The following is a 14,414-nucleotide window of genomic DNA, read 5'->3' on the forward strand; positions in this document are numbered from 1 at the left end:
GTGCTTGTGCCATGTTAAAAGGATCACAGGATGAGCAGCAATTCCATAAGCAATGATCTACAGGAGAAAAAGAACACCAGGCAGTTAGCTATTAGCAGGGAGCCATTAAGGAGAGCAGTTCATGCCCTATAGTGAAAAATAAATCAAGAGCTAATTAAAGCATCCAGAAGGAAAGCATGGCACAAAATTAGGAAGCCTAATAGAAATAGGAGGCTGTTATATGATGCTTTAATGGTGCACTATTAGTTTTCACACACTGCAGTGATCTTTCAGTGTTTGAGTTGTATGCTATCCAGGCAAGTTTCTCTTTCTATGCAGCAAAGACTATAAATTACAAACTGAATTCTCTGGAACTTGGCACTATATTAAAGAAAGGTTTTTCTTTGTTAAAATCACCTTATATTTTCTCATGTACATTTTTTTTTTTTTTAATGTACCTCTCTTATCATTTCTCTTTTCGGTCTCTCCCTTTTCTCCAATACAGCTATACCTCGTCCAGGTGGTACAGACCTGCAATGTGGTCACTTTTGTGGAAAAATCATTTGACCAGTTCTCCGAACTTCACAGCCATCTCCAGAAGCAATTTCCATCGTGTGCCCTCCCAGAGTAAGGCAGCATATTAGGGGATGTTATTCTGCTATTTAGTGCTTCTCTCTGTGCACAGATGAAAATGTGAGAAATGTATAGCAGGCATATTTTTAGAAACACAAAGGCAATGTGACATATTCTATCAAGCCTTCTATTCAGTCCCAGAAGAAACTGAATCATAGGCCATTGTGACAGTCTAACTTTTATATATTTTATTGTTCTTTTTTTAATGGGATGAGAGGGGGGAAACAGCTTGCACCTGACACAGCTATTCCTGAAATAAAAGGGTAAGGGGTATTGACTTCATTAAACACCAGTAGGGCTTCTAATAGTTTTTATTTTCTGCATGATGCCGATCAAAACTCATAGCAAAATCTATCTATTAAAGCAATGTATGAATGTTCACAGTGGGTTGGAACAGAAACAAACCAGTCTCTGACACTGGCAGGCATGATCAAAAAGATGCACATACTTCCCAGCTGAGAAATATGTAATAATCTTATCCTGGCCCCAAACCCTGATACTTTGTGCCTTGCATCATTCAGATTAGTATCTCTTGAAAATTATGCTATCATTAGTTGTAATAATTCTGAATGTTGCATTTTAGCCATGTGCATGTCTATTCCTGCTTTTCATATTCTGAGACTTATTTCTTCAGTTTCCTGAGACAGCGAGTCCCACAGTTTCTTTCTGTCTTATGTAAAACAGCTTTGCCTTATGTAATGACTGTCCATGGCTTTGGTAATACAAGTGGAGTTATATGTTCTGCAAATATCATATACATTTTACTGCATAGACCACTGGGAACAAAGTAGTCCTCTCTTAAACAGTCATGCTGTCTTGCCTGATACAAGGTCCTCTTCAAGCTTAATCTACAATAAAACATAAAGCTGGCCAAGAGGACAAGCAGTTCACTTGAACCAAGCTGAGATTCAAGTGATAGGCTTGAAAAATAGAAAGATCTTAGAGGTTTGACCTGAAGTAAATAGCCACAAGCAATATGGTTTTGACTTAAAAAATAAAGTCCACGAAATTCAGACCCAAATTTTATATCCCCCCAAGCTTGTGAGAGTCATCCACATAAATGGTTTCAGGTTAGTTAATTCTAGAGGAACTTTTTCCTGCCTGAGGGGGATTTTAATTGTCTTCAGTTTGACTTCTTATGACTGGCTCACATGAAATGTTTTGAAGCAGCTGGAGAGAATTGTAATTTCACTAAACACTGGAAGTGCTAGAATCATGAGTTTGATTTGGAGATATTTGCAAGCTAACTATTAAGTTGTAAAATAAAATGCTTAACAAGTACCTATTTATGATTTTTTTCCTGTGGTGAGAAAGCCCTTTAAAGGAAAATATATTTCTTTTTAGAAACACATAAACCTCAGAAACCCTGTAATGAATTTGAAAATTAGTACCAGCCATTTTTCAGATTTAATAAAATCCCTCACAACATTTTCACTGCAAAAGATAGTTCCAGAACTTACAGAGGGTTAATCTGAGTATACCAAAGCCGTGTCTAAGAGCTCCAGAGCTTTATTGCCATAATTCAGTCCCAGCAGTAACCTGTCACTGTGTGATCTTTCCCCAAGACCGTGTTAAAGTAATTCATTTTATGATGTTTCTTTATATGTATGCTCTTTAACTTAAAAGTTTTTATCTGTTTTCTAATAGAACTTTGTCGGTTTGAGGCTTTTCATGTATTCCAGTTTTTATTCTAACAATAAAGAAATTTATTAGTTTATAGGAAGTTATTACTGAAACTGACATATCACATCAGAAATTTTGTCTGCATTGCAAAGCTCCAGTTCTGGCCAATGCCAGATACTTCAAAGGAAGGAAAAAGCCTTGTTCCATAATGTAACCACAAGAGCAGTTTGAAGATGTATTATTTAAAAGGAAAATATCTGAAATTGCTAGAATAATTAGAACTGCTAAAAGAAATTATTTGGTTACTGCTTTGTATTGATTCGTGAAATTGTATTTTTTCATGTCTCATTAGGAGGAGACATCTCATTATCACGCAATATAAGGATACTTCATACAAGTACTAAATACTGGCTATATCTCAAAAAACTGATGTCAAAAGCTCCGTGTGTGAAATTTTGCTATTGATGTGTAAACGTTCAGCCCATTTTTATAAGTCAAAGCACAATTGCCCCAAGCAAGCCCTTGCACTTTAGCACCTTTCCTCTTATTTGTTTCAGAGTATTAATTGTGTTCAGTTAATGTTTTTTAAAAGCCAAAAATCTTTTCACCCAACCAAGCATTTAAGTGACATAATTTACTTATTAGCTTGATGAGCACAAGATGTTCTTCAAGCTGCTAAGTAGGAAATAGAATCCGCTATGTAGGATGACTGTGCGTGGTGCAAGTTTATGCTTTTCTGATCTGTTTAAGGTAGATACAAAGCTCAAAGTCATCTTGGGAAATTAACCTTTTCTGACACAAGTCTGTTCACAAGTGCAAAGTCAGTTTCAGCCAAAGGCATAATTCAGCAAAAGCATGAAGGCCTTTTGAAGAAGGTTCCTATTGTCCTTCACTGCAGCTGAGTTATTGGCACTGTCAGTCCGCAGTTTCTCTGTCCTCTGTTTGGCCACTGTGCTAAGGTTGCATCTCCTGAGGGCCTACATTTTACAGCCGGAGTCCTCTCTTTGTGTTATACAGCCTAATTAATTTTAGGCTGCTTCCAAACAGATCCTCCCTTCCATCTCTTGAAAGAAGCCCTTTTTGTGCCCCAGAGGAACCCAGAACATTCACAGGCTATCCATGTGTGCCAAATGACCTGGGCTCTATTTTTATCTGTGCGACTCATATATGTCATGGTCCTGGGTCATATGACTTCCTCTCCCTCATTACGTGTCCTGCCACTGTAATTTTGTTAAGCAAGAATTGCCTCTTAATATTCATTTGTACAGTGCCTAGCTGTGCCCTGATCTTTCAGTGATATAGGCAAAAATAATCAAGAGGTCATACATACATACAATATGCTGCTATCATCCTGCCCCCTTTGCTTTATTAATTGTAAAATACATAGCAGTTCTTCTGCACAGTATTACATAGTTGCCTTTCAAAAGACTGGCCAAATGTCTCTTTTCAGTATATTGCATGCTACAAGGCTCTTTAGTCATTTGTCTGAAGCCTCCAGGGATCTCTTGAGATCAAGTGGATAAACAAGGTTGTAAACAAGACATGGTTAACTATTTACAGTAGTGGTATAACGTGAAACACACCTAGATCAAAACTTCCACCTTTCTATTTCACACAAGAGTAGAGGACATAAAGCATAATATTAGTTATGAACCCCAGTAAAACCAATCCATATCACAAAATCCATTACATGCAATTTAGCACATAACTTTTCTAATGGTCCTTCAACCTGAGAGAAATATACTTCTTTTCAGGGCAAGGTTAATATGCATTGATTGTGTGTATTGTTAAAAATCTAACCTTTTGATTTATCTAATGTGCATTGTCTCTAAAAACAACTGGGAAAAAGGAAAGATAACCCCCATTTTCAAGAAGGGGAAAATGGAAGACCCAGGGAACTACAAACCAGTCAGTCTCACCTCTGTGCCTGGCAAAATCTTGGAGCAGATTCTCCTGGAAAGCATGCTAAGGCACATGGAAAAAACAAGGTGACTGGTGACAGCCAGCATGAGATCACTAAGGGGAAATCCTGCCTGACCAATTGGATGACCTTCTATGATGGGAATACAGAACTAATGGACAGGGGTAGAGCAGTTGGTGTCATCTACCTGGGCTTGTGCAAATTGTTCAACACTGGCCCACACGACATCCTTGTCTCTAAATTGCAGAGGCATCAATTTGATGGATGGACCACTCGGTGGATAAAGAACTGTCTGGATGGCCGCACACAAAGAGTTGTGGTCAATGGCTCAATGTCCAGTTGGAAAACAGTAACTGGTGGTATCCCTCAGGGGTTGGTGTTGGGACCAATACATGTCAGTGACATGGACAGTGAGATCGAGTGCGCCCTCGGCAAGTTCGCCGATGACACCAAGCTGTGTGGTCCGGCTAATACGCTGCAGGGAAGAGGTGCCATCCAGAGGGACCTCAACATGCTTGTGAGGTGGGCTTATGCCAACCTTATGAAGTTTAACCATGCCAAGTGCAAGGTCCTACACCTGGGTCAGAGCAATCCCCGGCACAACTAGAGGCTGGGCAAAGAAGAGATTCAGAGCAGCCCTGCAGAGAAGGACTTGGGAGTGTTGGTTGATGAGAAAATGAGCATGAGCCAGCTTCAGCGTGCACTTGCAGCCCGAAGACCAACCGTATCCTGGGCTGCATCAAAAGGAGTGTGACCAGCAGGTCGAAAGCGGTGATCCTGCCCCTCTACTCTGCTCTTGTGAGACCTCACCTGGAGTATTGTGTGCAGTTCTGGTGTCCTCAACATAAAAAGGACATGGAACTGCTGGAACAAGTCCAGAGGAGGGCCACGAGGATGATCAGGGGGCTGGAGCACCTCCCGTATGAAGACAGGTTGAGAAAGCTGGGGCTGTTCAGCCTGGAGAAGAGAAGGCTGCGTGGAGACCTCATAGCAGCCTTCCAGTACCTGAAGGGGGCCTATAGGGATGCTGGGGAGGGACTCTTTGTCAGGGACTGTAGTGACAGGACAAGGGGTAATGGGTTAAAACTTAAACAGCGGAAGTTTAGATTGGATATAAGGAGGAAGTTCTTTACTGTAAGGGTAGTGAGGCACTGGAATGGGTTGTCCAGGGAGGCTGTGAATGCTCCATCCCTGGCGGTGTTCACATCCAGCTTGGACAGAGCCTTGGGTGACCTGGTTTAGTGTGAGATGTCCCTGCCCATGACGTGGGTTGGAACTAGATGATCTTAAGGCCCTTTCCAGCCCTGACCATTTTATGATTTCTATGATTCTGTATGGAAGCTAGCAGCAAGTAAAATGCAAAAATATGATTCAAGTAAAAAAAAAAAATAAAAAAAATGAAAAAGTGAGGTTTTGGCGTTGTCAAATACCAAATCCTTTGAAAATTGACGTAAGGCCATTCTATGATTATGTGGTTTATTTACTAAACTGAAATTAAATTAATAAAATTCAGCAGGAACATTATTATTATTATTATTATTATTATTGCTTTTGTTGGGATTGATTTTGATTTTGTGAAAATCACTTGTTTTCATATATTGTTTTTATAATACTGGCTTCCGAAATTACATATGAGATCAGGGACCTGCTCTGAAAAACTTATCCATAATCTAAATAGCTGAGGTAAAATAGCAAGCAGTGACATATTCGTAAAATGTCACATTATTACTGTAAGGCTTTGGTATTCGATATTGTATGGTGAGAGTTTGCATAGCACGAGTCCTGGGCTGAGATTAGAGATCTCTTGTGCTGTTCATGGTGTAAAAAATAGGAGGGTAGTGGTTTCCTGGGATCATAAAAGGCCAATTATTTAGAGTTATTAAATGCCATGAAATGCAAATAAGTGCCTTTTGGGGGGTTTGAATCTTTATTTTTTTAATTAATGATTTAGACAGAAAAAGTGGTACAGTATGAAACAGAATATCAGCAAATTATTGGAAGAACCAGAGTCAGAGGGTAAACAGTCCTCTGGACACTGTACATGTCCCCTGCCCTACCTGCAAAATCTCTTAAAAACTGTCAACTTACTTTATTAAGTAGAGCTGGAAATATTAACAGCAAATACAGTACAAGAGTTATACTTACAAATATTCTTGTTTTGCAGGTTTCCCTACTCGTGGCATTTACCTTTTACAGATCTTGAACATAAAAGAGTGAAGGATTTAAATCTCTATCTGAAGCAGCTATTAAGTGGATCCAGGAAACTGGCTAACGTGAGCACTTCCTATATTTTGTTTTATTTGCATATGACTTTCAGTAGCATTGTGCCAAAAGATTTAGAAAGCTTCCAGTGGACTCATTTGAAGAAAAAAAGTGAAAAATCACATAAATGACATATGTTCTAATGCAGCTGTTTTGAGATGGAGCCATTGTAGCATTCATCACAACTTAACACAAAGACAAGACTGACTGAAAAATTGTTTATTAGACCTGACAGGGCATTTTTCAGAAAAACTTCTCTTCTTTTGCTGCCATTCAAAAGTAGTGATTCACTGAATTTCTGACAGTAAAGGAGTAGGTTCTGCTGAATGTAATGTCTAAAAAAGGAGTAAGTTTTAAAATATTGAAAAGTCTGATTTTGACAGTTTTAAAATGAAAAGTTCCATTCTTTCAGCCCTGAAATACCCTTCATTTCAAAATTTAGTTAACATGTAGAAGAAATTGTATTGCAGACATAAGACCAAAATCAGAATGTTTCAATGCTATCAGAATGATACATTGTGTTCCCATAAAATTGGTGTCTTCTCATTTTTTATTCTTTATTGTTTTCTGAGATTTGATGGACTCCTCCTGTTTCAAAATGGAAAGTTGAAAGGGTATCAAACACTGACTCTTCATTTCCTGGCCCAGGACAAAGCCTTATGCACCTCACATCATAAAAGCCACAACTGAGAGCAACTAACAGGCACCATACAAGCCAGGAGGATGTTAAATCATTACACTGCATCAGTTTGGAAATTACTGAGAACGACAGGAGGATCTGAGAGAAAAGAGCATCTTCCAGCAATCAACCATTGTCAGGAAAGCTGTCAGACAGGCAGGCAAAAAACCAAAACAGTGTTTTACATTAGGTCCTAGGCTTACACAGAGGTGGGTAAGCTCAAGGGAGCCAAGGCACAAAGCTCATGCATTGACCCTGCTGTGTCATTGTTGGCATGTTAGCAGAGCTTGGTCCACTGCCAGGTGAGCCATGTCATGTCCTGTGGCCTCAGGGCCATAGCACAAACTGGGACTGGTTTGGTTTAACAGTGTAAACAGTCCGGGATGCCAAAAGAGGGTATGACAGCATGGTCTTTCTCCAAAATTTCAAATATCTTGCAGGAGGAGAAAAATGTTTACTGCCTAACTATATAAATTTCCCAGCTGTGACTGCGTAATGGAGATTAAAGAGCAAATTGTCCATATGTGAAACAAACAGGAGGGTTTTTATTAATATGAATATAAATTCTATGCCCTGAGTTGAAATTAAGATTTCCAAAGAGGATAGATAATATCTGTCTCACAGAGTTATAACTAATTTGGTATGGACAGCTGGCTTGGGTGCTTGGCTCCCTTGACTGATCTTGCCAGATAAACTGCATGAGCTGGGGTAAATTGTTGTGCAATTTCTGTCACTCACATTAGGGTTGTGGGTTTATTTTACATTAGCGCCCTTTGGTCACAGCTGAGGAAAAACTGATATAAGCCAGTGACCTAGAAATGAAGGGCTCTGTATCTTCTGCTGTGTGTCTGGGCTGCTGTAAGGTACATGGATTTTCAATTTGGGCCAAGCACTGCTGTGTAGAAACCTAATCCACAGATGAAAAATTAGACTGCTTAAAACCCTGGGATAATAATAAAAACATTTCCCAGTCACACGCAGAAGCTCTCTTTCTCCTGCTCCATGGTCTGTGAATGGGCTAGTAATCAGCCAGAGCATGCTGCTTTGCAATGGGCTTCCTAATGCTTTCCTCCCCTATGGTCCTGCAGGATGCACTCATAGCTGGGTAAGTTCTCCCAGCCCATTGCTGCAGGGACACTGGGGTGCAACCACAAATAGGATATTCAGAGGGAGCTGTGAACAGATGTACTGGGCACATACACTGGTGTGGATCTCAACCAGCACAGTGGGGCTACTCAAACATGATGGACTAAGCAGCTGTTGAAAACCATTCCAGTCCAGCGTATAGTGCTGAACCATGAGGAGATGAAAACAATTTTGTGCAGTTCCACAGCTGCTGCTGTGCTGGACTTGGAGGGCACGATAATGAATGGAGTAATAAGTAGATTGTTTCTATTTGTAAAGTGCTATTGCATGCAGGAAATCATCTTGCTTACCACCATGCAGCTAACCTGCAATTCCAGATGATAACCTTTAAAGTTATTGATACTTGACAAACATTGAATCATTATTTTTACTTCAACATGCTTCTCCTGCTGGGAGAGAAGAGAAATTTAGAAAATACTGACGTGTTCTGACCCACTTAGAACAAGGAGAACAGTCAGTGGGTAATTTCCTTTGTGTTCCAAACTGAAGGCTTCCTTTTTTACTTTTCTCTTTGGTATGACGCTATTAGAAGTGTCATGGTGCCCTTGTGGTTTTACTGTGAGCAGAAGGCCAAGCGAGGAGGCTTTCTTGATAAAAATAAATACAATTATTTTGTCTCTTTTTGTGCCTTGGACAACTTTGCAGTCAACTTTGTCCTTTTTCTCAAAATGCTTGGGAGCATGACTGAAACCATTGAGTGAGTTGTCTGTTCTCAAGCGTTACCAAACTGTCATTCCTATGAAATAGTAAAACTACGTAGGAATAAATAAGTGAGAAATTTGTGAAGAAATGTTGTAAGAGCAGGTGCCTCTAGAACAGTGTTCCCTTTACTCTCTTGACACAGTCATTCCTTTCTGCTGAATTATGCCTGTTGGGTCTTCTAGCTGTATTGTAGCTGTACAGTATGCTGGAGTCTTGTCTGAGATGGAAAGAAAAGCCTTTATTTCATTATAAAATATGCTTGCTATCACTGTAAACACATTACCCTGATTGACTACACAGTTTTCAGCTCTGAAAAGGCTTGTCCAGTCCATACAAGGTTGACTACATGCTTGGTTCTACCAATCAAGTAATTAAAAATCCTAGAAATAAAGAGAAAAGTGAATTGTATCCAAATTCCTTCCCCAGTCATGCCTTAAGTGCATGCTTCTTAGTCCAGACTAAGTTCTGATTATGAAAATTGTGTTATAATTAAGCACAGATCAGAATGTCATTGACCTTTCCTGCTAAAGGGTTTGGATGAAGGAGGAGAAGTGGAAAATAGCTGCCTTCTCATTTGCACTGTAGCTCAAACGTAATTAAATGTTTCTTTAAACCCTTCTTTAAGGGGCTAAAGCCACCTTTCTCTATCTCTCACTTTTAGTAAATCAGATCTAGTAATTGCAGAAACATCAGTTGATTTCCTGTTGGGCCATTTTAAATGCTTAAACATGCTCATGCCCATCCTGTGCAAAGCAGATTTACATCATGCATATGCCTCATTCATTGACTTCCTCTTAGACATTCATTGAAGAGTTGCCTGGAACAGGAGTGCTTTTCCTAAATTCAGGTTAACCCTCGGTTATAAATAACTACACTACCAGATTATACACCTGAACAACAAGCTATGTTTATCATATCAGTCACTAAAATGCAAAACTTGATGTGCCTTCATTGTCATAATGAGTCATTTAGGACAGGATCAAAAGCAGGTTTCAGCACCTTTTTTAGTTTCATTCTACTACTCCCAAAACAGTGGCAATATGTGTGATCACACTGTAAGAATATTTAGCTTTGTACCAGATGCACCATTGCTGACTGCACTGAAGTGCCTGGGTCTTCTAGATCAGCAAGACAATATGCTCAACAGTGCTTAGACATCTGGAGTTTTGCTTCATTAAATAAATGGCAGAACAACCAAGTGATGCCGCCAGTAAGAGGTGAAACATCAACTAAAAATAAATTAAAGTTTGGTAACATGTAGGAGAACAAAAAACACACTATTGGAGCGTAAATCACATTTGTGAGGAAAGGCAGCTGCTGCTGGCCTCTTTTACATTTTTCTCTGTTTCACTCTTAACTCTAGCTGAGTGATGGGCTGAATGGAGATTGCAGCCCGAATATCACAACATATCATATAAATTAGGACTGCCCAAGTGGTTTGTCACTTTATGGCTGTACTGTAGGAGGGTTGCACACCCAGGACGCAAAAGCAAGGTAAAGCTCCATTAATATAGCCTGCGCTTAGCCCTCGTGTCAAACAGCAGCATTCACAAAGCTAAATGTCTTCATGTTTCATAGAATCATAGAATAGTTAGGGTTGGAAAGGACCTCAAGATCATCTAGTTCCAACCCCCCTGCCATGGACAGGGACACCTCACACTAAACCATCCCACCAAAGGCTTCATCCAACCTGGCCTTGAGCACCGCCAGGGATGGAGCACTCACAGCCTCCCTGGACAACCCATTCCAGTGCCTCACCACCCTTACAGTAAAGAACTTCCTCCTTATATCCAACCTAAACTTCCGCTGTTTAAGTTTTAACCCATTACCCCTTGTCCTGTCACTACAGTCCCTGAGGAAGAGTCCCTCCCCAGCATCCCTATAGGTCCCTTTCAGATACTGGAAGGCTGCTATTAGGTCCCCACGCAGCCTTCTCTTCTCCAGGCTGAACAGCCCCAACTTCCTCAGCCTATCTTCATACGGGAGGTGCTCCAGCCCCTGATCATCCTCGTGGCCCTCCTCTGGACTTGTTCCAGCAGTTCCATGTCCTTTTTATGTTGAGGACACCAGAACTGCACACAATACTCCAGGTGAGGTCTCACAAGAGCAGAGTAGAGGGGCAGGATCAACTCCTTCGACCTGCTGGTCACGCTCCTTTTGATGCAGCCCAGGATACGGTTGGCTTTCTGGGCTGCGAGTGCACACTGCCGGCTCATGTTCATTTTCTTCATCGACCAGCACCCCCAAGTCCTTCTCTGCAGGGCCGCTCTGAATCTCTTCTCTGCCCAGTCTGTAGCTGTGCCTGGGATTGCTCCGACCCAGGTGTAGGACCTTGCACTTGTCATGGTTGAACTTCATAAGGTTGGCATCAGCCCACCTTACAAGTGTGTCAAGGTCCATCTGGATGGCATCCCTTCCCTCCAGTGTATCAACCGGACCACACAGCTTGGTGTCATCGGCAAACTTGCTGAGGGCGCACTCAATCCCACTGTCCATGTCAGCGATGAAGATGTTGAACAAGACCGGTCCCAACACCGATCCCTGAGGGACACCACTCATTACCGGTCTCCAGCTGGACATCGAGCCATTGACCACAACTCTTTGTGTGCGGCCATCCAGCCAGTTCTTATCTTGAAAAGACAGCTTGCACCTGGCTTGGGCATTACAAGAGAAAAATCTAAAACTGAATCTACAACAATGTTTTATATAGCAACCGTGCACATTCAGTACTGTCAGCTAATATCATTCTATAGAAAATTCTCATCTCTCATAATTTAAAAGAGGTGGTGTTTAATTTGTGGATATTGTTATTGATAACACAGCTCAGAGACTAGATGTTCATACTGATCTTGCAAAACTTCATAGCCTTAAATAAATACATGATATTAGTCCCCCTTCTTCCACATAGATTGGTTTTGTGTGCAAGTTCAGTGGGCTTGGATGTTTGAGGAGGTTTGTTTATCATGGTGGGGGCAGTTGGCAAACACAATAGTGCACAGTAGGCTAATCAGTAAAAAAGAAATTGGGCACATTGGGGTTTGACTATATAAAAATTGTCTAAGTATCCAAATTAACTAAGCACTTAGGGTCAAAGTGCAAGCAGGTAAGCAGTGACAGTGTATCAGCTATGCATAGGTTCTATAAACTGCTTTATGGTGACTTATAGGCTGTGCAAAAGGGCTTTAAAGAGGGGATATAAATGGAAATGATTGTAAATTATGTTCACTCATTTTCAAGCATACAGTGAAAACCAGAACCACAGCATTGTTCTAGAGTGACTAATGTTTTACAGTCTAAAAGTAATCAAGTTTCATAAGAGCTTCCCATATTTCATTTGTATTTTGTTCACTGGCGCTACTTGGGATTTGCAGAGATGAGAAAATAACTCCTGCAGTGCCTGTATGGAGGCACATAATACAGAGGTACAAAGTGCACCCGCGGTGTGTGGGTCCCTTAAACTCCCACAACTCCTGTACTCCTGCAGTAAGGCATCCTGCAGAGCCAAAATGGGGAGGGTTCAAAGTCATGTCTTTTCCACTGTCCTTTCCTGAAGTTATAATAGCTCCAGCAAGGTCAGCTTTTTCTGGTTTCTTTCTTTCCTGCTGATTCTCCATCCTGTTAAAGTATAACAGGTGCATGGGTGTTCTTTGACCCCAAATCTACTCTAACATAGCTGAAAAGAAAGCTGAAAGCACAGGAGAAGCTGCTTTTATTTTCTAATGAAATTAAATCTGGCTTGAAATCTGGCTGTGTCACAAACAGCAGAGTGCTTTTCTAGTTAGTGTCTGATGGAGAGCAGTAGACAAATTCTACCAAGCTACAGTGGTGCAGGGCTGGGCCAGCTGCCTCAGTGCCAGTGAAATTGCTTATTTCATTTGTACCCTAGTGTGAGGGTGGAATTTATCCCTTTTGAGTTTAACGGCTGTGAACAGCTCATGCATGACTTCTAGCCAGACCAGCGCTGATGCACCCATACATACCTGGCTGCTCCCCAGCAGGCTAATGTTATGGAGTGACCTGGAAAGATATCAACATTGCATATTAAAGATTGTTGTCTTATCGGGTAAGAATGGAACGGAGACTTTCCTAAAAATCCCTAAATGGACAGTATATTAGGGAATTTCCATTTACTGATTTAAAGGTAAGAATTCCATGGGTTCAAAGGGCAGGTGAGTGCTTGTGGTCATCCTCAGTGCCTGCCTATCTGCCAAGACTGTCATGGGGTCTCTAAGATTCCACCTATGGTCATATCTTTGTAACAATTGCTTGTTTAGAAGTGGAATCTTATCTAGTTGAATACAGCATGCTTTTTCTTATTTATCTGTTCAAAGCCCTGATGTGGCTGTTTCTATATAGCAGTGTAATTAGATGAATGCTTAACTCTAAGCACATGCTTCAGTCCCATTGACTGGGGTCCAATTGATTGAAGTCCCGTTGATTTAGGAATCACCTGACAGTTCAGCATGTGCTTTGGTGGTCTGTTCAGAAAGGGTGAACTTAAGAAGGTACTTGCACACTTTGATGGTGGAAACCTAAAAGGTGGGCTCCTGCAGCAGGCAGATTAACAGCTCAGGAAGAATTTACTCTGTTTTGAATAAAAATGTGCAAAATGCTGATTGCCACAAACATGTAGGAGATCTTCCCCATTGTTTTTGAAGCACTTTGCCCTGGATAGATGCTACTTATGCCCCAGTAACGTGACCTGTTCAGTTATGTTTTTGTGTTCCATTTGTCAGTATTAGCCTTGCTGCTTCCCCACATGCTTCAATACCTGTTGAGTACAATGGACACACAGTAAGGGAAAGCTTTGAAATCAGTACTGTGGCAGCAGCAGTGTTGTGTTCATGCCTGATGTAAGATCTGCATTAATTCCACTTCTGTACTTAAACAAGTGTCATTTTTTCCCAGTGTTGTCTCCTTTAGAAATCAGAACTATCACCTGAAACAATCTTTGCACCTCCTGTTTACAAACATCTGTGCTCATATATTTCCATTTATTGCTGAAAGAGTAAGTGGAGAGGAAGCAGAACACCAGGCTGCTCAGTGCGGAATATTTTATTTCTCTTTCAAGTCAGTTAGTGTATCCTTCCTTCCACCTCCTGCCCGCTTCTCTCAAGGTCTTTGAATTCAAAGGGCTACTAAAGTTTCTCTGATTATTTTTATGCAGTCAGAGAAAGACCGAGCTGCCAAAATACACTCTTTCAACCCTCGAGAATTCCTACACTTGGGACTTGTGCTGAAAGAGCAAATGCAGGTCCCACAGGGAATAATAACTCAGCTGTTTAACGCTACTGGAAGCTGAAGCAGGTGTATGTGCTTTCTCCTGTAAGCTATCTGCATGAGATGAGAGAATAATTAGTCATACTCAGAACAGACAGGTATATTGGCAGACCACTGCTAATAGCTTAAGGATTTGTCATTCAGTTCAAGGAAAACAATTCTGTTGGTTTATCCTTTTTTATTTTGGTT

At 40.8% G+C, this 14,414-nt stretch overlaps 1 protein-coding gene across 1 annotated transcript in view; it reads left to right on the forward strand.

Annotated features, from left to right (window-relative positions):
• PIK3C2G (phosphatidylinositol-4-phosphate 3-kinase catalytic subunit type 2 gamma) overlaps nucleotides 1-14,414 on the forward strand; it is a 215,197-nt gene that overhangs the window by 165,374 nt on the left and 35,409 nt on the right. Inside the window, exons 29-30 of the mRNA XM_065683405.1 lie at nucleotides 485-606; nucleotides 6,321-6,429. Coding sequence (XP_065539477.1) covers nucleotides 485-606; nucleotides 6,321-6,429 — 231 coding nt within the window. The remainder of the gene's footprint in view (nucleotides 1-484; nucleotides 607-6,320; nucleotides 6,430-14,414) is intronic.

Source organism: Lathamus discolor, chromosome 1, assembly GCF_037157495.1.
Source record: "Lathamus discolor isolate bLatDis1 chromosome 1, bLatDis1.hap1, whole genome shotgun sequence".
Taxonomy (NCBI): domain Eukaryota; kingdom Metazoa; phylum Chordata; class Aves; order Psittaciformes; family Psittacidae; genus Lathamus; species Lathamus discolor.